At 44.6% G+C, this 27,043-nt stretch overlaps 1 protein-coding gene across 1 annotated transcript in view; it reads left to right on the forward strand.

Moving 5' to 3' along the window:
- The window catches only part of CHM (CHM Rab escort protein), a 109,894-nt gene that overhangs the window by 15,081 nt on the left and 67,770 nt on the right, over positions 1–27,043 (forward strand). Inside the window, exons 3-5 of the mRNA XM_070759747.1 lie at positions 17,178–17,250; positions 19,170–19,294; positions 23,847–24,222. Of these exons, the coding sequence (XP_070615848.1) occupies positions 17,178–17,250; positions 19,170–19,294; positions 23,847–24,222 (574 nt within the window). The remainder of the gene's footprint in view (positions 1–17,177; positions 17,251–19,169; positions 19,295–23,846; positions 24,223–27,043) is intronic.

Here is a 27,043-nt window from a genome sequence, read left to right on the forward strand (position 1 = left end):
TTTAGGTACAATATTTATATAAAGGTTGCTCACTCCCTTATTCCCTTGTTATAACAGTTGTACGTATTTGCACTTTCCAAATCTGAATGGGGGGAAAAAGGGTTTTGCTTTCATTTAACTCATAAGCCTTCAGTTGTTCCTTCTGCCAGCAGTTCCATAACTTTGAAATAACAGTTCCTTCCCCTCCTCCAGAAATACAATTCCCAAGAGAAGAGGATGCAACTTAAATTTAGTTAAAGGAAAGGCAGAAGCTGCTACCGGATTTCCCTCTCAAAATTTAAATCCATTCGTTTTGCATGGGTTTCTTAGGCCAGCTGACCTAAACAGGTAGACCAAGAACTATAATTGTCTCCAACTCTGGCATTAAAATCTCCAAGGATAAACAGTGATTCTTTCTTAGGAACATTCTTGATAGTGGTGACTAGATCGTCGTAAAATTGTTTTTTTAGCTTCTACTGACTATGATAAAGTTGGTGCATATACGCTAATAAGAGCACTGGTTTTGCTAGTGAGTGGAGTGATGAATCCAAGTAGGGTACTTTTGACCGCAAAGCCCACCCCGTATTCCCTAGTCTTATTTGATGGTTTTCCTTCCCAAAAGAATGAGAAGTTTCTCACCTTAACAGATCCTGAGTCCGAGAGCCTAGTCTCTTGAATGACAACAATATCCATTTGCAATCTGCTCAGCTCCATATGGTTTTGCTTCTTTAGCTGCTGTTGGGGTGTAGAGCCCTCTTCCGCCTTCAAAACTGTTAACCATCTCCTAAAAATGGCCATAAGTCATTTTTTTTCAGTACTGTTGAGCGGTCACTAAATGAACTGTGGTTAGTGTTCTGACCTAAGCTTTTCCCAAAGCACGAAACAGACTCCTTGCCCCGATAAAATCGCTTTTATTTAACATACAGTGGATTTCTCTCCAGCAAAGTCTTTCCTCTCCCACAGTCTTTCAAGAGCATTCACAATTACTGACCTTTACCATACTTGGAGGGTGGGCAGGCCGACATCTTTCAGACCTCTCGCAATACTTGGCAAGAATGTAGGAATGAACAAATGAAGCGAACTAATTGTCTTCTGCAAACTCCCTGTTCGCTCCTCTTTTATTCCCTATGGGAAAGACCATGCATGGTCTTATTCCCAAGTCGACCCTTGTTCCTAGCTGTTCCCTTTGTCTGGCAATGCTGCGCAGGCACACATTTGGAACAGGCTCCAGCTGTTTATTTGCCTCACTGATGTCTGACACCAATCAACAAAGCAGTGGAAGTGATGTGCCGGTGTCTGGAGGCTGTTGGGGCCTGGATGGGTATCAACAGACTCAAACTCAACCCTGATAAGACAGAGTGGCTGTGGGTTTTGCCTCCCAAGGACAATTCCATCTGTCCGTCCATCACCCTGGGGGGGGGGGATTATTGACCCCCTCAGAGAGGGTTTGCAACTTGGGCATCCTCCTCGATCCACAGCTCACATTAGAGAAACATCTTTCAGCTGTGGCGAGGGGGGCGTTCGCCCAGGTTCACCTGGTGCACCAGTTGCAGCCCTATTTGGAACGGGAGTCACTGCTCACAGTCACTCATGCCCTCATCACCTCGAGGCTCGACTACTGTAATGCTCTCTACATGGGGCTACCTTTGAAAAGTGTTCGGAAACTTCAGATCGTGCAGAATGCAGCTGCGAGAGCTATCATGGGCTTTCCCAAAAATGCCCATGTAACACCAACACTCCGCAGTCTGCATTGGTTGCCGATCAGTTTCCGGTCACAATTCAAAGTGTTGGTTATCACCTATAAAGCCCTTCATGGCACCAGACCAAGGTATCTACGAGATCGCCTTCTGACGCACGAATCTCAGCGACCGGTTGGGTCCCACAAAGTGGGCCTTCTCTGGGTCCCGTCAACAAAACAATGTCATTTGGCGGGGCCCAGGCGAAAAGCCTTCTCTGTGGCGGCCCCAGCCCTCTGGAACCAACTCCCCCCGGAGATTAGAATTGCCCCCACCCTCCTTGCCTTTCGTAAACTTCTTAAAACCCACCTCTGTCGTCAAGCGTGGGGGAACTGAGACATCTCCCCCTGCCTATGTAGTCCTAGTGCATGATATGACTGTATGTATGTTTTTTATATTGGGGTTCCTTGCTTTTAGATTTTTAAATATATAATTGCTATCTTAGATTTTAATTATTAGATTTGTCAGTATGTATTGTTTTTTGTCACTGTTGTGAGCCGTCCTGAGTCTGCGGAGAGGGGCGGCATACAAATTTAATAAATAATAATAATAATAGTAATAGTAATAATAATAATAATAATAATAATAATAATAATAATAATAATAATAATAATAATAATAATAAAGGCAGCTGATAACTGTCAGACTGCCCTAGTCCCCTCTCTGCCTCTGACTCAGAGCACTCGTCTGAGCCTTCCCCGGACTCCAGGACTGGCCCATGTTCTTCCCCAACCTCATCACTGTCTGAATCTGCTGCCAGCTCCGCTAGCTACAACAGTAAGTCAAGGACGACCTTTACTTTCTGATGGGAATTAGATGCAAAACTTATGTGGTTGGGTGAAAAAAAACTTGAGAGTCAAAGGAAACTTTTGATCTACTTTTTGGTGCCAATGCTGCTTGAATTCATTACCAATCTTATCACTTTTAATCTCCCACCACTGTTTTGTGTTTATCATAATATACCACTTAGGTGATGATGGTGGATGATCTGAAGTGAACCATTATAAACCACCGAGCAGCATCACCTCTGTTGATTTATAAACACCGTCCCCAGCGTCTCCTTCTCCAGACCGCTAATCATATTCAAAATAGTCACTTCCATTGTAGCCCGGTCATAAATTCCTATAATCGTGTTTTAAAACCAAAGTTAGCTTCTGCCAAATTGTAATTGAAGGAGGCTTTCTTTAGCTATCTGTCTCAATAAAATGTTTAAAAAAAAAACAACACCCAACCATTGGTTCTTTTTCAGAGAGTTACATTTACTGTAAGGTATTAATGAGCTGTTGACATGTGGAATTTCAAGGATGGATGCTAAGTGATTTAGAAAAGTAATTTGCAATTCAGAATACAAGGCTTGGCATTGAGTTTAAACTTGAAGTTGCAAAAGTTTGGATGGAAATTTAGTTGGGGGGGAGGGAGGCAATTTGTGTATGCATGAAGATTTTCCTCCCCAGTCCCCTCTCTTGTGTGTGTGTGCTGGCTCTTGTTTATTTGCCAGTTGCGTTGCTTTGATGGCAGGGGGAAAAAAGGAATCAGGAGAGCAATTTATTTCCTTAACTTCCCCAACTTCTGTGTAGCAATGAAATTCGGTTTATTATTCAAGTCAGTAAGGCATCATTTTTCAATTGATTTTCAATTAATTGATCAAAGCTCAGGCGTTTCATAGAGCTATAATGGAAGTATTATTGGTAAGGCTTAAGAGCAAAACTTAACGTAGTCATTGTAGAAGGAAATACTTTGGTTTTCATCTATCTTGTTCCTATTGAAGAAAGACATTGCAATTAATGATTGGCATTAGCGGCTGATTTCTCATATTGTACTAAGTCATGAGCGTTTAATCATTGTTTACTAAATAAATGTGGATGGATTTGCCTGACATGGCTTGTTAAAAGCAGAAAGCCATTATCTTTTAGGTCTTGGAATGATCTCTGGCTCTAACCAATTTGAATCGGGATCCAAATGGTCAATAAAGCCATGCCATTACAATATCCTATAAGTACGGGTGGGTTCCTACCATTTCGGACCAGATCGCCTGAACAATTAGTAATCCGCTGGTGATGTAAGATTGGCGTCACGGATCCGGTTCTGTCGGTGACAGCCCGTGCATGCCACCATCTTTTTTTCTTAATTTTTCAGCAAATGTTCCTGTGTTTGGATGGTTTCTGCTTCTTCTCTGCTTGCATTGGCTGCCAATTAGTTTCTGGACACAATTCAAAGTGATGGTTATGACCTTTAAAACCCTACATGGCATCGGACCAGAATATCTCCGAGACCGCCTTCTGCCGCACGAATCCCAGCATCCAATCAGGTCCCACAGAGTTGGCTTTCTCCAGGTCCTGTCAACTAGACAATGATGCTTGGCAGGACCTAGGGGAAGAGCCTTCTCTGTGGGGGGCCTGGCCCTCTGGAATCAGCTCCCTCCGGAGATTCGCACTGTCCCCACCCTCCTGGCCTTCCGAAAAAGTTTAAAGATTCATCTCTGTCGCCAGGCCTGGGGTCATTAGATCTTTCCCCCTGACCTACGAGTGTTTTTAGTGTGTTTCATGGAGTGAATGATAATGAATGTTTTAAATTATATTAGAATTTTTAGGGTTTTTAAATTATATTAATTGGATTTACAGTAGATATACCGTACTATTATTATTATTATTATTATTATTATTATTATTATTATTAATAATAATAATAATAATAATAATAATAATTAGATTTGTAGGCCGCCCCACTCCGAAGACTCGGAGCGGCTCACAACAACAAAACAAAACAGTACAAATCCAATAGTTTAAAAAAAATTTAAAACCCTTAATATAAAAAACAATCATACGTCTCATACAAACCATACGTAAAGCGGGAACGGCCCAGGAGAATCAATTTCCCCATGCCTGACGGCAGAGGTGGATTTTAAGGAGTTTGAAAAAGGCAAGGAGGGTGGGGGCAATACTAATCTCCGGGGGAGTTGGTTTTTGTTTTCTTATATGTGTTGTGAGCCATCCCAAGTCCTCAGAGAGGGGTGACATACAATCCAATCAATCAATCAATCAATCAAATAAATAAATAAATAAGTCCCCCCCTCACCGCCTGCTCCCGGGTTAATAGTGATCTTTATTTATTTCATGTTAGAACAATTAATCAGCAGAACAGCTTGCCTCCAGAAGTTGGATAACCATTTGTCTAAAGTGGTCTAGGGTTTCCTGCATAAGCAGGGGGTTGGACTAGAAGACCTCCAAGTTCTCTTCCAACTCTGTTGTTGTTGTTGCTAATATTATAATGCCAGGGCACTGGTAATCCTTGATGTAGGACCTCTACTGAGCCCAACATTTCTTCTTCTTCTTCTTCTTCTTCTTCTTCTTCTTCTTCTTCTTCTTCTTCTTCTTCTTCTTTTTCCTCCTCCTCCTCCTCCTCTTCTTCTTCCTCTTCTCCTCCTCTTCCTTCTCCTCCTCCTCCTCCCTCCCTCCCTCCTCCCTCTTCTTCTAACATGCATTATAATTCTTCCTCCTCCTATTTTGTCCACAACAACAACCCTTAGGAACCCAGTGGTGCTTATAAAAATAGGCTGGCCCATAGTCACTCAGCTTGATTTCATGGCTAAGGCAGAACTAACACTGACCGTCTCCTGGTTTCTAGGGCAGCACCTTAATCATCACTGCCTTGCTACTTGTAACAAACATGCCGTGCCTGGCATGCAGAGATCTCTCTGCAGGCACGTGAGCTGTCGGCCAGCCTCCTGCCAGCCACCTGACTTTTGGGATGTGTGGGGGACAGCCAGCATGTGGGGGTCATATACGTGGGGGCAGAGGTCTGTGGCGCGCACCCCCCATGGCCTGTTTTTGGTTCTAGGCGGCTGCAAGAAGGCCTGCTAAAAACGAGGGTGGCATGGGGACACAGATGCCTGCGTGGGGGAGCATGGGGGCATGTATGCATGGGCAGGGGAGCGGGGGGAATCATGCATGCATTGCGCAGAGAGCAAGCGCATCGCATTTTGGGTGCTTGCATGAGCGCACTCTGTTGTGCATGCACGCTTTTGGCACACAGCAATGAAAAGGGTAGCCATCCCTGGGTTAGTGGCTTGGCGATGAGCCAAAGTAACATTGTAATAACGGCTTCATCAAGACGGTTGGTTGGAACGTCTACGATTTGATGCTGATGGCTTTGTGCACCCTTGCTTTTCACGCGGAGGCAGGAGAAAGTTTGCTAGTTAAGGGAGAAGTCACTGGGATGACAGCTGGACCCTCCTCTTCTTCCCCTTCCTTCTCCCTCCGGGAAGAGATCAAATAGAGGGAGACACGTGCAAGCTGGTCTCTGGAGAAATCACCAGGCGTCAGCGGCTCCTTCTCCAGACGTTGCCTTTGATTCATTTTTTCTCCCACAGGGCGATGACTGCATTGAAACAGGCGGCTTTCCTAACTGGCTTTCGCGGCAAAAACTACCCCCCCCTCCCTACAAATTCTGCTCTTGCATTTCTATCAATGACACCTTTCTAAAATCCTGACATTTATTGAAGGCCTCCTTTGGCTCGGAGACCAGGGGGTTAGTGGAGATCTATGGCTGAACTGCGATTAGCAGCTGGCCTGACCCATCGGAGCCTTGATGAGCTTTGGAATGCAATGTGTCAGGACCATAACTGGAAGCTGACAAACCGATATGTATGATCTACAATCCGGAGTAATCAAGAATTGGAACGTCCCGTTTTAGAAAACTTGACAGCCCCGTGTTTTAAGAATTCTTCAAAGACAGTTCTTACTGTTTAGGGAGTTTTATCGTTTTGTTTTGTATTTATCGGATTCCGCAGTTCTCCGTACTGAAGGAGCGGGTCCAGCAGTCACATGGGGTTGCTCATGTCCAATCCGGTGGAACTGAGCCTAGTATTAAAAAAGCTTGCCGGATCCGCCCCTTCCCCAGAATTCGCTCAGTTCGCATATCCTGCGGTTGTATTGTGATAGCTCGTTCAACATTCTAACACCTTCCCTTCGATCCTTTCCTTCAAAAAGTAGTAAGATTTATTGTCTTTTATTATTTACTTGCACTAATTGCGCCAGCCGTTTAAAAGAAAAAAAGAAAAAAAGCGGCTAGGCTTTTTTCCTTGGGAGAAGTTGCGGTTTCGTTTTCCCCCGGCGGTTTTGCCGGTTACGATTCCTGCGGCCGCTTGTGGATTCTTCTAATCCTTTGGCCTGGAGGTCCTGGTGCAAGTATTTACCAATTGAATTATTGATTATTATTGTATACAAAAATATTTAAGGGCTTAAGAAATACCTCCTGCGGAGTGAGACGCCTTCTAGTCTCCTGGACTTAGTCGATCGCTTCCCCTTTAAGAAATTTTACGCAGCGATCTTTTTCGGCGCGAAGGCCTTCGCGCCCTTTTTAAATCTAGGCCTCTCGTGTTGGCCCCCTGCCAGCCGTGTAGGCCTCAGTCCACCGCGTGGATCCCGGAGCGGGCCTTGGGGGTCCCAGGCTAAATTCTCCACCGGCTAAGCCTCCAACCAGAGTGCCTTGGTTTACTTAATTACAAAGTTTAGGGAGGCTGGCCCCGCTGGATTTGGGGGCACGAACTCTGGGTTTGCCCAGATTGTCCTCACGTCTCAGCAGCTTCGAGGCCTCGAAGCAGGATCCATTCCTCTTGGGAAGTCCTTGAAATCTTCTCCTTATAATTCAGTTATTGGCTCAGCCTTGTCTTCTGTTAATTGTCAGACTATGGCTACTTTTCCCAAGAGAGGCACAACTAAAGGTCCCAGAGAGGCCAGGCCTACAGGCGATGAGATTACTAGTATCCCCCAGGCCTCTTCCTCCTCTTCTCCAGGGGCCCGCCCCTCGACCAAGGTCACCAGGGCCGAGAAGAGAAGGGACCTAGCCCTACAAAAAATCCATGACAAATCAGCAAAACGTTTGAAAGTGCAGGCCCAAGTAATCAGTAGTCAAGACCCACCAGAGGCCTCTAGTCTGCCTCCCTCTGGGGTCCCTGTGTTATCTCTGGATGAGCCAAACCTAGACAGACACCAACCTAACCTATGGGGCATAGGTCCAGAGGAACCAGATATTATTGAAGATTCCCCCCAGCCAGGATCCTCCCAGGCCTTTAGGGATTCTTCTGCCATTTCTGCTGATATTTCCAGTTTACCTCCTGAGTTCCAATCTATTTTTGCTGTGTTGTCCAAGGCCATTGATGCCAAACTCTCCACCATCAATGAGCTTCCTTTACCTCTTCCTCCTTCTCGTTCCTCCCGCCCCTTGGGTTCTTCCCCAGCGGTCAGAGCTCCTATTCAGGATGATTCAGAATCCTCCCAGGATGAATATGAGGATGTAGAGGAGGATGAAGACCCTTTTTCAGGGCTTATCAGAGGATGAGGAATCCCAAATAAAAGTCCCTCCTCCAATTACTATTTTTCCTTCTCAACTATTTAAATCTCTCCTCCTCAAAGCTAGAATTTCTACGGGATTAGCGGCCCAGGAGAAACAAGCCTCCACTTCCACTGATCCCCCGGAGGAGAATTTACCTTACTTCACAGAGGAACAGGAGGATAACGAGGTAATTCCTATGCCTAAATTGTTTAAAGATGCCTTACTCAAACAGTGGGAATTTCCAGCCTCTGGCCTTAATCCCTCCACCAAGGACAGAAAGTTGTACAAACTTTCCTCTTCCTACGAAGAGCTTCTATCCTTTCCCAAACCAGATGAACCTGTCAAGATTCTTCACTCGGCAGCGGCTGTGCCAGGCGAGGCGGAGGAAGTCCTCCGCCCAGAGGACAAGCGCATCGAGCAAATGCTCAAAAGAGGATTCGCCGCTGATTCCTGGGCCATTAAAAGTTCTGCAGCGGCCTCCTTCTTCTCCAGAGCCATGCTGCTGTGGCTTCGCCAACTTCAACAGCACATTCCTCCCGATGACTTGAGAGGTCAACAAGACTTCAACAAGGTCTTTGCAGCTGCCCAGTACGTGGCTGATGCCACCTTGCAATCTACTAGATTTTCTGCTAAGTCTATTGCAGCCTCTACAACGGCAAGAAGACTCCTATGGATTCGCCCTTGGCAAGCGGGAGTTCGCCAAAAGTGGCAGTTATCCCAGGGCCCCTTAAAGCGCGACCTTCTCTTCGGTGATCTTCTGGATCCACTCCTCACGGAGACCACGGACAAGAAGAAGGTTTTGGGTCCAACCACCAAAAAGGTTACCAAAACGCAGTCCTTTCGTCGCCCAGGGCGCCAGCAAGATCAAGCAGCTTCCTATCAGAGATCTCCAGGTCAGTATTCCCCCCGCTTTCGTTCCCAAGGTAGGAACTCCAGGGGTAGAGGTTTTCGTTTCCAAAGGGGAGCTTCCTCTAACAGGGCTTCAAAAAAACCTAGATGGTAATCTTACCTCCATTCCCATAGGGGGTCGCCTAGCTCATTTCGCCTCTAATTGGCGTCTCACCTCCAAGGACCCTTGGGTCATTGACACTGTTCAAACAGGCCTTCTTTTAGAATTTATTTCTCCTCCCCCTAAACGTTTTATTTCCTGCCCTTCTCCCAGGTCATCCTCAGATTGTAACCGTATGGAGGAGGCCATTTCTCATCTTTTGTCCATCAGAGCCATTCAACCGGTCCCTTCCGGTCAGAAGGGCCTAGGTTTTTACTCCATCCTATTTATGGTTCCAAAGTCTTCCGGAGGTTGGAGAGCCATTTTGGATTTAAAGAAACTAAACCTTTTCATCAAATATAGGAAGTTTAAGATGCACTCCTTGTCTTCTATTTTGGCCGCCATTCACTCGGGAGATTTCATGGTCTCCTTAGACCTCACTGAGGCCTACCTTCACATTCCTATAGCCAAATGCCACAGAAAATTTTTACGTTTTTCCTTTCAAGGCAGGCATTTCCAGTATAGGGCGATGCCATTTGGCCTTTCCTCGGCCCCTCGGGTCTTTACAAAGCTCTTGGGGTCCCTGGCGGCCTATATCCGGGCGTCTCCCATCCACATTTTATGTTATCTTGATGATATTTTAATTCATGGGAACTCCCTAGAGAGAGTGAAAACAGACCTTTCTGTCACCATGTCAGTCCTTCAGGACCATGGTTTTTCCATCAACTTTGATAAAAGTCACCTCCAACCTTCCACTTCCATTTCTCACCTGGGATCCATTATTGATTCAAAATCCTCCCAGGTTTTTCTCTCTCCAGAGAGAAAACTCAGTATAGTGGAGTTAATTTCTAACATTTTATCTAATCCTTCAGTATCCATAGTTACTCTATCTTCCCTTTTGGGGAAGATGGTGTCTTGCATAGGCATCATTCCCTGGGCTCGCCTTCATGCTAGGGAACTCCAGTGGCTACTGTTGCCTTTTCAGAGATCGGGGCACAGCAACTCAAATCGACGCATTGTCATCCCACTGAGTGTTCGCAGATCCTTCAAGTGGTGGAAGTCTCCGGCCATGGACAGAGGATCCCCGTTCAGGTGCCCGGATCAATTTGTCATCACCACAGATGCCAGTCTATCGGGATGGGGCGCCCACGCCCAGGGGATGATAGCCCAGGGCACGTGGTCCCCGGAGGAAGCTTCCAGGCCAATCAATTGGCTAGAGTTAAGAGCCGTTTCCCTGGCTCTGAAGCATTTCTCTCCTCGCATTCCCAACCGGCACGTTCTCATTCTCACCGACAACATTGCCACTAAAAGCCATATCTGCAGACAGGGGGGCACGAGATCCAAGGCTCTCATGAGGGAGGCCCTCAAGTTGGGCCTTTGGGCGGAAAAACATCTCCAGTCGCTCCTAGCCGATCACATCTCGGGGAGCCTCAACGTCCAGGCGGATTGGCTATCCCGAGCAACGATAGACCCAGGAGAGTGGAACCTCCATCAAGACCTGTTCCATCAAATCTCCCTCAGATTCGGCCTACCAGTCCTGGATCTCTTCGCGACCAATGCGAACGCCCAACTCCCTCGCTTCTATTCCAGATTTCCATCCCCGGGAGCGGAAGCAATCAATGCCCTCCGGAGTCCATGGCCTCCAGGCCTACTCTACGCATTTCCTCCAATTCCAATCCTCCCGGACGTGATTCACAAGGTCCTCACCGAGAGGGCCCGAGTAATCTTAATCGCCCCTCATTGGCCCCGCCGGCCCTGGTTCGCGGACCTCCAACAGCTGTCCGTCCAGGACCCTTGGCGACTCCCCGTTTCGGGGGATATGCTGCGGCAGGGGGCCTCTTTCCATCCAGACCCGGAGTGGCTCCACCTCACCGCCTGGCTGTTATCAGGAGAGATTTAGAACTGCGTGGTCATGACCCCGATTCAGTGGAGGTCATTCTAAAGGCCAGGAGGGGCTCGACCAATCGAATCTACGACCACACGTGGTCCAAGTTTCACCAGTGGTGTCTACAGGAAGGTCTCTCCCCTCTGTGCATCCCCATACACAGAATTATTTCCTTCCTTATGCAAGGCTTCCATAAAGGACTTTCCACCAGCACCCTCCGGCGTCATCTGGCAGCCATTTCATCTGTCCTAGGGGGTCCCCGCAGACAGCCTCTCCGATCCTTCCCTGAAGTTCAGGAATTCCTCAAGGGCATAGCCAACCTCAGACCTTCCAAGGTCCACAGGTATCCATCCTGGGATTTGCCACGGGTTCTCCATTCCCTCACGCAGGCACCATACGAACCCCTAAAATCGGCATCCCTCAGGTACCTATCCTTTAAGGTAGCTTTCCTGGTGGCTATTACCTCTGCCCGGCGCATTTCGGAGCTGGCTGCCCTCTCAATCAGGCAGGACCTTTGTCAATTCCATCAGGACAAGGTAGTCTTGCGACTGGACCCTACCTTCTTACCCAAGGTCAGTTCCATGTTCCACAGATCTCAGGATATTGTCCTACCTTCCTTCTGCCTCCAACGAGACCATCCCTTGGCAATTAGATGGCACACCCTGGATCTCACCAGAGCGCTGAGAATATATATCCAACGCACAGGACCCTTTCGGAGGTCGGAAGCACTTTTTGTAGCCTATCATCCCAGAGTCATGGGGGCCAAAGTGTCTTCAACAGTAATAGGCCGTTGGATCAGAGGGACTATATCTAAGGCCTATGAGTCGGCCTCCCTCTCAGTTCCAAGGAACATCACTGCGCATTCCACCAGGAGCGCAGCCACCTCGGCCGCTTGGGCGACTCAAGCCCCGTTGGAGGAGGTCTGCAAAGCAGCCACTTGGGCCTCGCCAAATTCCTTCATCAGGCACTACAAGATTGATTCTTACGCTTCAGCGGACGCTGCCTTCGGCAGAAGGGTACTCCAATCCGTTATCTCACACGATAGCAAGCTAATCCCACCCTAGGGACCATCTATTGGGTATGTCCCATGTGACTGCTGGACCCGCTCCTTCAGTACGGAGAATAGGCGTTGATTGCTTACCTGAACGCCTCTTCTCGTACGGTGAGCGGGTACAGCAGTCACTTCCCGCCCTTGTATGTGTCTTCTTTACCTTTCTATATCTTTCTTCCTCTAACAATGAGAGTTGAACACTACAGAGCTTCACAACTGAGCCTAGTCTATGGATTCGCGAATTCTGGGGAAGGGGCGGATCCGGCAAGCTTTTTTAATACTAGGCTCAGTTCCACCGGATTGGACATGAGCAACCCCATGTGACTGCTGTACCCGCTCACCGTACGAGAAGAGGCGTTCAGGTAAGCAATCAACGCCTATTTTCAAATAGATGTATATCTGTCTGCATGTGTGTGTGTGTTTTGCTATTGCAAAAATGCTTTTTGACTCCTTGGATTTGGTCCTGTTCTTGTATGGCTCCAGTTTGGTTTCAACTCATTGCAGATGTTACTATAGGTAGTAGTACTTATAGGTATCAAGGTAGTAAGACATCCAGATAGTAAGACATATGTCCTACAGGCAGTAGTACTTACAGGTAGTAAGGTATAAGTCCTACAGGTAGTAAGATATAAGTCCTACAGGTAGTAAGGCATAAGTCCTACAAGTAGTAGTCCATATAGGTAGTAAGGTATAAGTCCTACAGGTAGTATGGCATAGGTCCTACAGGTAGTATGGCATAGGTCCTGCAGGTAGTATGGCATAGGTCCTACAGGTAGTATTTATAGGTAATAAGGTATAAGTCCTACAAGTAGTAGTCCATATAGGTAGTAAGGTATAAGTCCTACAGGTAGTAGTACTTATAGGAAGTAAGATATACGTCCTACAGCTGTAGGATTTATGAGCACAGTTGAGCCCAAAATGTCTGTTGCTGAGTAAGACAATTGTTAGGTCAATTTTGCCTTATTTTATCACCTTTCCTGCCGCAAGTGTTAAGCAAATCACTGCAGTTGTTAAGTTACTAACACAGTTGTTAGTGAATCCAGTGTCCCTGTTGACTTTGCTTGGCAGAAAGTCGCAAAAGAAGGTCACATGACCCCGGGAGACTGCACCCGTCATAAATATGAATCGGTTACCAAGCATTTGAATTCTGATTATGTGACTGTGGGAATGCTTCAACAGGTCATAAGTATGAAAAACGGTCATAAGTCACTCTTCAGTATTGTTGTAACTTCAAACGGTCGCTTAATGAACTGTTGCAAAATCGACGACTATAAAACTTCAGTGAAAGATGTAAATTATTATTTATTAAATTACAGTGATACCTCGTCTTACAAACGCCTCGTCATACAAACTTTTCGAGATACAAACCCGGGGTTTAAGATTTTTTTTGCCTCGTCTTACAAACTATTTTCACCTTACAAACCCACCACCGCTGCTGGGATGCCCCACCTCCGGACTTCCGTTGCCAGCAAAGCACCCGTTTTTGCACTGCTGGCATTCCTCTGAGGCTCCCCTCCATGGGAGACACCACATCCGGACTTCCGTGTTTTTGTGATGCTGCAGGGGAATACCAGCAGTGCAAAAATGGGCGCTTCGCTGGCAACGGAAGTCCAGAGGTGGGTTTCCCAGCGAGGGGAGCCTCAGTGAAATTGCAGCATCGCAAAAACACAGAGGTCTGGAGGTGGGGTTTTGAGGACTTCGGTGTTTTTGCAATGCGGCAATTTCACTGATGCTCCCTTTGCTGGGAAATCCCATCTCCAGACTTCCGTTGCCAGTGAAGCGCTCGTTTTTGCGATGCTGGTATTCCCCTGCTGGTATTCCCCTGCAGCATCACAAAAACACGGAAGTCCAGAGGTGGGTTTTCCCATGGAGGGGAACCTCAGGGGAATCCCAGCAGCGCAAAAACGGGCGCTTCGGCTGGCAAAAGGGGTGAGTTTTGGGCTTGCACGCATTAATTGCTTTTCCATTGATTCCTATGGGAAACATTGTTTCGACTTACAAACTTTTCACCTTAAGAACCTCGTCCCGGAACCAATTAAGTTTGTAAGACAAGGTATCACTGTATTGTGATTTATTATTCGCCAGAGGTAGTGCAGTGGCCTAGAGGTTGTGAGTTCAGTCCAAGGTAGGGGCAGATATTTCTTTCTCTGAGCACAATGTGAATATATCGCTTGGAGGAAAAACTCCACATTGGCAACAGGAAAGGCATCCGGGCAGTACACGCTCAGCTCCATTTGGTTTCCCAGACTCAACCCCACAAGGTATTATGAGGTATTTAAAAGATGATGATTTATTTGCCACCCTGAATCACCTTGTAAAAAAAGGGGGTGGCATAATTTTATTTTAATATAATTTTTTTATTCATAAAAGCACACAAAACAAACAAACAACAACAAAAAAAGAAACAATCTCATTTTTTCTTCTAATTCAAACATTAGTCTGTCCATTTCCATGCACATTAATATTTTATATAAAAGTTCTCTAGGTATACAGTGATACCTCTACTTACGAACTTAATTCTGGAGTTTCTGGAGAGGGGCGGCATACAAATCCAATAAATAAATAAATAATTCGTTCCCTGACCTGGTTCTTAAGTAGAAAAGTTTATAAGAAGAAGCATTTTTTTCCCATAGGAATCAATGTAAAAGCAAATAATGTGTGCGATTGGGGGAATCATAGGGAGGGTGAAGGCCCTGTTTCCTCCCGGGAGATTCCTAGAGAGGTCCCATGGAGGCTTCTCCACGCCTTTTCTGGCCCTGTTTCCTCCCAGGAGATTCCTAGAGAGGTCCCATGGAGGCGTCTCCCCACCTTTTCTGGTTACAGTTTCGGAGGCTCAGGTTTGTAAGTGGAAAGTGTAAGTCTACGGAGAGGGGCGGCATACAAATCCAATAAATAAATAAATAAATTAAATAAATAAATAAATAAATAAATAAATAAATAAATAAAATGGTTCTTGAGAAGAGGCAAAAAAATCTTGAACACTCTGTTCTTATCTAATAAAGTTCGTAAGTAGAGGCGTTCTTAGGTAGAGGTACCACTGTATTCTTATTCTTCCAATGTTGAGCATAGACAAGTCTTGCCACAGTCAAGATATACAGTATTAGATAGAAGGCATTTTTCTCATTCGTGTCCCTTGTTATCCCTTGTAGGAAAAGTTCTGGCTTTAAGTCTAATTGCATATTCAAAATTTCTTCCAACCAATGTTTTATTATTGTCCAATTTTTTTGTGATTTATGACAACCCCACCACAAGTGATAATAAGTACTCGGTGATGTCCCACACTTCCAACAAACCGGCGATATTTTTGTACAGTGGTACCTCGAGATACGAGTTTAATTCATTCCGGACCTGCGCTCTTAAGTCGAGCAGCTCTTATCTCGAACGACTTTTCCCCATAGGAATTAATGTAAATAATTTTAATTGGTTCCAGCCCTCAAAAAACTCACAAAGTTAGTCTAAATTATGCAAAAAGACATTGCAAGAATAAACGTAACTTTACTTATTAATAAGATGATAAGCTGAGAGCTTTCCTTCCCTTCCTCTTTTTACCCAAAACAATCAACATGGCAAACTTTTATTTTTATTCATTAAACTGTAGTTATTTATTCAACTTCACTGCCACCCAATCCTGTAGAGGGAGGAAAGAAGGGAGGAAGGAAAAGGAAAGCAAGAAATGGAGGGAGGAAATGAAGGAAAGAAAGAAAGGAAGGAAGAAAGAAAGGAAGAAAGAAAGGGTGAAGGGACAGGAACAGAGGAAGGAAGCAAGGAAACTTATGAAAGGGGAGAGTAACTTCACTGCCACCCAATCCTGTAGAGGGAGGAAAGAAGGGAGGAAGGAAAAGGAAAGCAAGAAATAGAGGAAGGGAAGGTAAAAGAGAGAAAGAAAAAGAGCAAGAAAGAAAGCAAGCAAGAGAGAAAGAAAGAAAATGAAAGAGAAATAAAAATAGAGAGGGAGAATGAAAGAAATGGAAGGAGGGAAGGAAGGAGAGAAAGCAAGAGAAAGAAAGAAAGAAAGAGAAAGAAAGAAAGAAAGAGAAAGAAAGAAAGAAAGAGAAAGAAAAAAGAATGAAAGAGCAAGAGAGAAAAAGAAAGAGAGAGAGAAAGAAAGAAAGAAAGGCAACTTCAAAGAAAGGCTCACTGAGCATCTCTCACTCTCTCTCTCTTTCTATCCCTCTCTCTTTCTCTCCCCCCTCTCCCCCCCTTTCCCTCTCTCTTTCTCTCTCTCCCTCTCTCTTTCTCTCCCCCCTCTCCCCCCTTTCCCTCTCCCCCCAGGCCGGCAGCGATGTTTTAAAACAGCCGCGCCGTTTGCGAGCTAACTCCTGAGGTGCGGAAGTTCGCCTTTGGCGTTTGGACCACTCGGAATGTGAAATTCAAAACAGCGTTCGGATCCCCCCACCCCCAGCAGAAGCCAAGGACCCCCAGAGTGGGGCAGCAGGGGAGGCGACCGCCTCTCCACTCACCAAGTGCCGGGATACGAACCGAGAAGAGCCGGGCTGGCTTACTTTCCTTCCTTCCCGCGCTGATGCAGAGCCACTCGAACAAAGCGTCACGCCCCCCTGACGCTTTTGGCGGCAAAAGAGCCCAGCGTCGCTTCGGAAGCCGCCGAAAGCATCAGAGGGGTGCGACGCTTTGTTCGAGTGGCTCTGCATCAGCGCGGGAAGGAAGGAAAGTAAGCCAGCCCGGCTCTTCTCGGCTCGTATCGCGGAGAGGGGCGGCATACAAATCCAAGTAATAAATAAAATAAAATAAAAAAATGTCTCTCCTCTCCCAGCTCTTATCTCGAGTAGCTCTTAAGTCGAGCAGCTCTTATGTCGGGGTTCCACTGTATTCATCTTTGCTAATCTTTTTGGTGGGAGATGGGGTGGCATAAAAATTTAACAAATAGTAAAGTTGTAAATGTGAGACTCAATTGTGCTTACACTCTGAATCAAAACGTTGTTGGTGAATACGCTGCATGCCTATAAGAAATTATATCCTACTTTTCAATGGCAACTATCATGACTAAATGGAAAAGGGAAGAGAGCTTTTTGCACTTTGGAGTTGGTTTGCATATTTATTACAGTTTTAATTCATAGAGGCTTTTGAAAGTCTCTTTTCTGGGACATTTTTTCCCATCACTGTAGGTAATAGTGGAAACCCTTGCAATAAATAAATTCTTTTAAACTTTTTTCCTTTTTCTCCCTTTTCTTCCCTCTGCTTCCCTAGGAGAAATTACTACGGGGGAAATTGGGCAAGTTTTAGCTTCTCAGGATTGTTGTCCTGGATAAAAGAAAACCAAGTAAGGAGCGGTTCTATTGTTTTAATCTCAAATTGTGTTTGTTGCGACATTTGTTTTAATTTAAAAGTTAGCCTTTCAGGACTGTTGGCCATTTTTTTTTAGGCACCAGAGTTGAAAATTCTCACATAAGGAGACATGTTCTGTTCCCACTTCCTAATTTTAAATTGTTTTAATTTAAAATCGAAGTGGCACAGTGATTAGTATGCAGTACAGGCTACTTCTGCTGACTTTGGCTGCCAGCAGTTTGGTAGTTCGAATCTCATCTGGCTCATGGTTGACTCAGCCTTCCATCCTTCCAAGGTGGGTAAAATGAGGACCCAGATTATTGGCGGCAGCATGCTAACTCTGTAAACAGCTTAGAGAGGGCTGGAAAGCCCTGAGAAGCGGTATATAAGTGCTATTATTATTATTATTATTATTATTATTATTATTATTATTATTATTATTATTTATTAGATTTGTATGCCGCCCCTCTCCGTAGATTCGCTATTTTAATATTTCTGTTTTGATTAAAATCCACCAAGAAGGGACCAGTCCATTGACTCACCCAGTGAAAGCAACATGGCAACCTGTGGTTATTAGGCAAGGCTAAAGTCTTTTTCTGCCTATCTCCAGAACACTTCCAAGATCACACTTCAAACCAGTGAACAAGTGTTTTGCTATTTTCTTTAGATGGTGATGATGATGATGATTTCGCAAAGTAGAAAGAAAAAAAATTGCAATGAAGGTGAAACTACGTGTCCCAGAATAGCATTTAGCATTTATATTTATATACCGCTTCACAGTGCTCTTTAGGGGGTTTGCAGAGAGTCTGCCTTTTGCCCCCAACAATCTGGGTCCTCATTTTACCGACCTTGGAAGGATGGGAAACTGAGTCAACCTTGAGCCTACTGAGATTCGGTCTGCCAAATTGCTGACAGCTGGTGATCAGTAGAAATAGCTTGCAGTAATGCACTCTAACCACTGCACCACCGAGGCTCTTAACAATGTTGGAGGATCCGAAAGCTCAGAAGGTCCCGGTGACCGACCCAAATTGGATTTTGCAGGCCAAAACATTTACCATTATTTGATTTTTTTTTAAAAAAAAAGCTAAAATGAAGAAAATGACTGAAAATTCCAATAATACTATCATGTCCTATCTAGCCTTTAACCTTTTTTATTAAAAAAAATAGCTCTTTAATAAAAAAAGTCATCATCCATATAATAATTGTCTTCCTATGTTATAGGAATCATGAGTCAGAATTATGTATAGCAGTATTGGTGATCCTTTTTGGCACCAGGTGCCGAAGTGGGAGTGTGCATGTGTGGGAGCACCAGAAATCGGAAGGGCAACCACCCGGTGCGCACATGCGCACCGGGTGGCTGATGTTCCAGTTTCCTGCGCATGCATGTGCACAGGTAAGCTGGTCTTTGCGCATACATGCATGCCAGAAACCGGAAGACCAGGTGGCTGGAGTGCATGCACACACTGGAAACCGGAAGAGCAGCCGCCTAATGCACGCATGCACATCGGGCGGCTGCTCTTCCTGTTTCCTGTTTTCCCACGCATGTGAAAACCAGCTGGCCACCACTTCTGGCCACCCAGAAGAGCAATGGGCGATGGCTCATGTGCCGGGAGAGATGGCTGTGTGTGCTACCTCTGGCAGATGTGCATATAGGTTCACCATCACAAATCTATAGGTATATTTGCGCTGTGAATTCTGTTACGTTGAACTTTGCAGAAGTTTAAAAAGGATCAACTTGTTTTCAAAAACCACCTTGCAACTCGATAAGCCTCTAACAGCTTAATCTTATATGCAAGATTTTTATTCCTGCCATTTTAAAAGTTTAAATGAAACCAAAAAAATTTGCAGTGCTATTTGATTCCACCCGATCTTTTATAATATAAACTTTATTTTCTTTGTTCCTGTTATTACAAGGAACAAGTGGACCCGTGCGAGGAAAGTACAGCTTGGCAAGGACTAATTCTTGAAAATGAGGAAGCAGTTCCTCTCAACAAGGAAGATCAAACCATCCAGAATATAGAATGTTTCTGTTATATTAGGTGAGTACAAAATGGTATGCATTTAATTTAATAGATATGTTTGCATATTCTACTAAGTCCTGTTTTTAGACTATGAATTATTCAATTACAGTGGTCCCCCGAGTTTCGCGATCCCGATCTTCGCTAAACGCTATTTCACGATTTTTCCACCCGGAAGTAAAAACACCATCTGCGCATGCGCGCCCCTTTTTTCTATGGCCACGCATGCGTAGATGGTGGAGTTTGCGTTCCCCCGGCAGATCAGCTGCTGGGCGGCTTCCCTGGGTCTTCCCCCTCTTGGTGGCGGGAGGGCGAGCGGCGGGCATCAGCGAGGAGCCGGGGTTTCCCCTTTGCGTGGGCGGCCGATAAGACCCCAGCGCCGCTTCCCAGCTGAGTCCCGAAGCCAAACGCGGAAGTTCGCCTTTGCCTTCTGGCTTCAGGACTCAGCTGGGAAGTAGCGCGAGCGAACGGCGTGGGCGGGCGAGCGGCGGGCATCAGCGAGGAGCCGGGGTTTCCCCTTTGCGTGGGCGGCCAGTAAGACCCCAGCGCCGCTTCCCAGCTGAGTCCCAAAGCCAAACGCGGAAGTTCGCCTTTGCCTTCTGGCTTCAGGACTCAGCTGGGAAGCGGCACAAGCGAACGGCGTGGGCGGGCGAGCGGCGGGCGCGCGGGCAGGCGGCGGACAAGCGGCGGGCGGACAAGTGGCGGGCGCGGCAGCAGCGAGGAGTTTGCGTGGGCGGCGGGGAAACCCCAATCTTCGGCTCCTCGCTGCTGCGGCGGAAGTAAAAACACCATCTGCGCATGCGCAGATGGTGTTTTTACTTCCGCACCGCTACTTCGCGAAGAATTGATTGTCGCGAGGGGTCCTGGAACGGAACCCTCGCGATAATCGGGGGACCACTGTAGTCACAATTTAGTGGAGGATCCCAGGTTGATATAATGTAGTGTGTAACTTCAATTATGGTGGTTATTTGGAAGGGGATAAAATTTTTAACTTTCTAGAGAAGATATTTGGAGCTGATCACCATTCTCCAATCATTGGAGTAGTCCACAGTCACTGGGTTGACCTCCGTCCGTCAACCAATCAGGACTGAGCCCATGTTATAAAAGCTCAAGTTCTGTCAATCTTCCCGCTTTTTTCCTCAGTCCTCAGCAGGACAGGACATGTGGTCAACTCAAGCTTTTTGATAATAGCCATATTACCTGTTTACTAGTAGCCGGCTACCCGTGCTTCGGTACCAAACTATGTGATCGGGTTTGATAAATTGACAGTTAAAGCTTGAAAATTAATGAGTAGTTACAATCGGACTTGATACATTGGACACTTAAAGCTTGAAAATTTGTATAACTCCTTAGCATCAGAACATGTTAATATTAATGATCTGATGATCATTTAGAAAATGCCTTTCTTAGTTAGCACCTAGAAGCTAAGAGGGATATATGTGCCAAGTTCTGGAGATTTCATGATGAGTGTGTTATTTGGCTTTTATATATATTCAATGAGAATATTTCATTCATTCAGATCTAGGATGTGTTCTCTGAGTGTTCCCTTTATTTTTTTGAGCAGTGTATATACTGTAAAGGGAACACTCAGAGAACACATCCTAGATCTGAATGAATGAAATATTCTCATTGAATACTTTATTGTCAATCAGTATTGCTTCCTAAGTAGACAGTTTGATTTCACAGAAGTTTTGATTTACTTGGAGTTATATTGTGTTGTTTAAATGTTCCCTTTATTTTTTTGAGTAGTATAGATAACCCACTCAAGTCTGTAGTGATCACCAAAACTTTTGTTAGCCAATCCCCTTGTGTATCTTACTTATTTATAGATTATTCAGTGTGTACCCTGTTTTTTGTTTTTTGTATAAACAATTTATAGTGAGTGTAATAAATATTTCCTTTTGTCTATCTCATTTTGCCTACAAATTGGTTTCATCAGGTGACTGGAATTGTAAAGAAATACCTACCTACCTACCTACCTACCTACCTACCTCTGTCTCTCTCCATCTCTCTCTCTCTCTTTATACATATGTTTGTGTGTGTGTGTGTGTGTTTTCATAGATTTTCAGGGGTATAGGTATGTAGGTCTTGGCATATTCTGGTTTCTTCCCATGTAAGGTTCCATACATACATAACTACATACGTACATACATGCATGCATACATACATGGAGCCCTTTAAAAAAAGAAGAGCTGTTTGAAACCAAACGAAAACCCAAATTTCTGCATCTAATTTATGCTCCAGAAACAGTTGATTCGACACCGTTCTGTTGGTTTACGTGCTTCAGGTGCTTTGCTTCTCAACTGGCTTGAACTCCTATGATGTTGCCATTAAACATTTATCTTGAAAGAATAAAACAGCTGGGTAGCAGCGGTAATAGAACGTACAAAGCTGAACCGCCGGCCACCAAATAAAATGCATCCATCAAAGGAAGAGAATGCCATCTTTGCAACAAGTGGGATAGAGAAAAAGAATTCAAAAAAAGAAAAGAAAAAGGGAAACGACTGAAAAATAAATAGTGAACACCTGTGCTGCATAAATTAACCAGCTGGTTGGCAGTTTTTCTTTTGACCTATTGCAAGGGTGACTGTGGCAAAGCATTAATAAGACACATTGGCTTTGAGAGATTCCTTTGTTGGGACCATTAATTAATGAACGACACTAGATAATGTTCAGAATTTACACCACAATTGGTGCTGCAGATGTATTCCTTTTTTGTGAGATAGCATGACCGAAAAAGAAACAAGGGAGGCTGGGAGATTTTCCTCTCCCTCTCGGCCCGCCACCAGACCTGTACAAAGATTTAAATGTGAACATTTGCCCCCCGTACACCACTGCTTCTGTTTTTATTGCCGCATCTATTCTACTTGAAAATTATGTCCTTGGGTGAAAAAAATTATCTCGGATGGTGATTGTAAATTTCAGATTCATATTCCAGATTCAGGAGAGCAAGTTGCATTTTACTGTATTTTTCAAAGTGTAAGATGCACCAGAGCATAAGATGCACATTAGTTTTGGGGGAGAAAAATGGGGGGAAATCTGCCTACCAGGTATTCATCTAGCTAGTCCTTATTCTGGTCAGCTCCAGCACAGTAATTTGCTGGGTTTGACCTCATGTACCTGCTTTTTATCCCCTGGTTGGGGATAAAAAACAGGTTCTAAAACATTTCTCTTTAGTGAGAGAAATAATGAGAAAAGCAGGCAAAGGGACAATTGCTTCACTGTTATCACCTTATTAGGGCTGAAAAAAAGCTTAGTAAAAGCATTTGGAGTATAAGGTGCGCCCAAATTTTCCATTATTCTATTCTGTTCTATTCTGTTCTCTTCATCTTTTGGAAAAAGCATCTTTGGGGCAACCCCTAGGCCGTTACAACTGTATACACGGTATGTTTGTATGTATGTTTGGTTTTTATATATTAAGGGGTTTTAATTTGCTTTTAGTATTGGATTTTATTGTATATTTTCATGATTGTTGTTAGCCGCCCTGGGTTTTCGGAGAGGGGTGGCATATAAATCCAATAAATAAATAAATAAATAAATAAACAAACTGTGATCCAAATGATTGAGAATCTCCATAGCAGTGTAGGGCTGCAAAAAATTTTTTACTACCACACTGTGGCCGTGACTTACTGTGTGGGTGTGGCTTGATGGTCATGTGACCAGGTAGGAGTGGCTTGATGGTCATGTGACCGGGTAGGAGTGGCTTGATGGTCATGTGACCAGGTAGGAGTGGCTTGATGGTCATGTGACCGGGTAGGAGTGGCTTGATGGTCATGTGACCAGGTAGGAGTGGCTTGATGGTCATGTGACCGGGTAGGAGTGGCTTGCCGGCCATGTGACCAGGTCCAGGTGGGAGTGGCTTAACAATCATGACTGAGGATGGCTTAAAGGTCATGTAACTGGGTGGGAGTGGCTTACCGGCCAAGATAGGTTTTCAAATAGATGCTTGGACTCTTTGTCCAATAAGTCATATTATTTGAATAGCCACAAAAAGGCCAAATGACAGACAGCATTATTTGTTGAGGAGCACAGTAACATTTTAAGGTTTTGCACTGAACCCACAAGGTTCAGTATGCTAACAGATTTGGCAAGTAGCTCAATTTTCTTAAATTGCTATAAAAGTTCAGTTCTAGATAATGATTAAAAGGATTAAAGCATTTATGGGTAAAAACATACTATTTAATTATTTCCTATTTTAAAAGTAATTAAGGATCATACTAAGGTACTAGAGAAGGAAGGACAATAAAAAACTATTAAATATTCAATAAATAGTGCATAAACTTACTACGCCCATTGTGTCCTGTTCCCCAGCCCTATGGGGGCAGCAGCCAATCACTGCTCCATAGACATAGAATAGAATAGAATAGAATTCTTTATTGGCCAAGTGTGATTGCACACACAAGGAATTTGTCTTTGGCGCATATGCTCTCAGTGTACATAAAAGATCACCATAGTTCTTGCTGCATTGACTAAGTTGGGAAAGCTTCTACTTACACTGGGCCATTGCAAATCAGGGTTCTTGGGGAACTGATTTTTCTTTCTCTCTTTGGGGGAAAAACAAAACAAAACCCAGCCAGGACTCAGCTGAGGAGGTTGAAGAAGCTGGTGCACTACCAAGACCATCTGCCTCAGCCACTTCCGCCTCTAGTAAGGATTCAGAGGAGACCTCTGCGGTCACTGAGGTCGAGAACGGATGCTTGTCTTCAGACGGTGGGGCCAAAAGCGAAGAGATCTGCCCTCCAAGTGATGCAGGAACTGTTCCACAAGGTACCAGTGATGAAGAGGATACAGGAGGGACCTCTGACAGCCTCGTGCCCGATTCAACAGCACTGGAAACAGGAGACCATAAAACTGAGCCAGTCCCTGAAGCTGCAGCTGAACCAGGGAAAATCACCTACCCCCAAATTGTAAAAGAAGGCAGGCGGTTTAATATCGATTTAATTTCTAAGGTAAGGGTTTTAACTATATTTTTCTGTTTGCTTGTTTTTAAAAGTTGCTTCTTTTTATTAATAATGCGGATGGTTCTCGACTTATGAACTACAACTGAGCCCCAAATTTCAGCGGCTAAGCAAGACATTTGTTAAAGTGAGTTTTACAACCTCACCCCGGTTACTAAATGAATCGCCATAGGTTTTAAGTGTTCTGGCATCCCTATTGACTTTGCTTGTCAGAAGGTTGCGGAACGGGATCACATGACCACAGGGCCACTGGATCCATCATAAATATGAGCCTGCTGCCAATGAGCCGAGGTGGCACAGTGGGTAGAGTGCAGTACTGCAGGCCACTAAAGCTGACTGCTAGATCTGCAGGTCAGTGGTTCAAATCTCATCACCGGCTCAAGGTTGACTCAGCCTTCCATCCTTCCGAGGTGGGTAAAATGAGGACCCAGATTGTGGGGGCAATAGCCTAGCTCTGTTAAAAAGTGCTATTGCTAACATGTTGTAAGCTGCCTTGAGTCTAAGGAGAAGGGCGGCGTAAAAAATCGAATAACTAAATAAATAAGTGTCTGCAATTGGTCGTGTGTAAACTTGGGGATGCTTCTCAACCAATTCAACCTGAGTTGGTTGAGGAGGGCAGCATAGAAGTCAAATAAGTAAGTAAGTAAAACAAACAAACAAACAAACAAACAAACAAACAAATAAATAATCATAAGTGCAAAAACCGGTCTTAAGCCACTTCTTTTCCATTGTAACTTGGAATGGTGACTAAACGAACTGTTGCAAGTCCAGGATTATCTGTACACATGGAAAACCATTAAAGGCTAAGAATGTAATAGCAATATTAGGATCCCACTATTCAGGAAGTAATAAGTGACTTTAGAAAAGAACATTTGGCAATTTTGAAGAAGGGTTCACTTACACCAGAGGTCTTTTGGCAACTTAAGACTTGTGGACTTCAACTCCCAGACTTGTGTCTTTTTTTTTCACTCCAAAAGCATTATATTGAAATAAATTTGATTTTTTAAAAATCTGATGTAAATTTTTTAAAAGCTGATTATTATTTTTATCCACCCTGGTACGGAATCTAGCCTTGATTTAACATCCATCAAAGCAAACTCTTTGTTCAGAGCTCTCCATGGTCCTGTTTGGTCTATTTTGCCATCCATGATCTTCTGCCCAAGATTTGAACAAGGCACACAGCTTGGATTTAGAAAGCAAATTCCTTTGTATCTCTCTCTCTCTCTCCCTCTCTCTCTCCCTCTCTCTCTCTCTGTCTGGCCTTCCAAAGTCATCTCCTTGTGATTCAGGCTTACTTTTGAGAATGATGGCATGTTGTAACTAACATTCTCCAGTGGAGCATTGCCTTTTCGAAGTGAGGTCATCCATCTTGTGCGAGGTGTTGGGGTTTTTTTTTTTTACATTCCTGTCCTTCCAAGAATGTATAATAAATTTGGAGCTTATACAAAGTGAGCAAAGGTATTGAGAAGATTAAGTTTTATGGCTTCAACTTGTAACCCTTGCAAGCTTGCTGGGATATTGAAGCAATAAAGACAGCCGTTAAGCTTGGAGCCCAAACACGCAAAAAAATGGAGAAGATGAAGTGGAAAGGATATGTAGAATATTAGAAAGAAGATTAAAACTCTGCAGGTCTTGTCAAATATTTTCTTCCAGAATATATATAGCTAGAATTTTTTTTAATGATTTGAAGATTTGAATGTTGTGAATACCTCCAGTAAGAATCTTTAATTTTCTTCCAGATGTTTTTTTATTTGAATAGTATCAAATACAGATAATCTTCAACTTTGTTGTTGTTGTTAGTTGCAAAGTTGTGTCCAACCCATTGCAACACCATGCACAACGTTCCTCCAGGCCTCCAATGACTCCATCCAGGCACCTCATTCTCTGTCACTCCTCCTTCTTTTGCCCTCAATGATTAGATTAGATTAGATTTATTAGATTTATATGCCGCCCCTCTCCGCACCCCAATATATAAAAAACAAACACATAATCGAATCATACACAAAAACTACATGGGCAAGGGGGAGATGTTTCAATTCCCCCATGCCTGATGGCAGAGGTGGGTTTTAAGGAGTTTACGAAATGCAAGGAGGGTGGGGGCAATCCTAATCTCTGGGGGGGAGCTGGTTCCAGAGGGTCGGAGCCACCACAGAGAAGGCTCTTCCCCTGGGTCCCGCCAGATGACATTGTTTAGTCGATGGGACCCGGAGAAGGCCAACTCTCTGGGACCTAACCGGTCGCTGGGATTCGTGCGGCAGAAGGCGGTCTCACAGATATCTTGGTCCGATGCCATGAAGGGCTTTATAGGTCATAATCAACACTTTGAATTGTGACCGGAAACTGATCGGCAGCCAATGCAGACTGCAGAGTGTTGGAATAACATGGGTATACTTAGAGAAGCCCATGATTGCTCTCGCAGCTGCATTCTGCACGATCTGAAATACAGATCGTGAAGTGGTTCCCAGCATTAGGCTCTTCTCCAGTGAGTCCTTCCTTCTCATTAAGTGGCCAAAGTATTTGAGTTTCATCTTCAGGCTCTGGCCTTCTAAAGAGTAGTCAGGGTTGATCTCCTCTAGGACTGACCAGTTGGCAGTCCAAGGGACTCTTAGGAGTCTTCCACAGCACCAAAGGCCCCAATTCTTTGGCACTCAGCCTTCCTTATGATCCAGCTTTCACAGCCACACATTGCAAATGGGGGAAACCATAGTTTCTTTTTATTCTAAGAGTGCCTTTCCAGTTCTTTTTCTAGTAGGATAATATTCCTTTGCAGAAAAATATTACTGAGTTATATTATCTCCAAGTCTGCCTTCTG

Source organism: Erythrolamprus reginae, chromosome 8, assembly GCF_031021105.1.
Source record: "Erythrolamprus reginae isolate rEryReg1 chromosome 8, rEryReg1.hap1, whole genome shotgun sequence".
Lineage (NCBI taxonomy): Eukaryota > Metazoa > Chordata > Lepidosauria > Squamata > Dipsadidae > Erythrolamprus > Erythrolamprus reginae.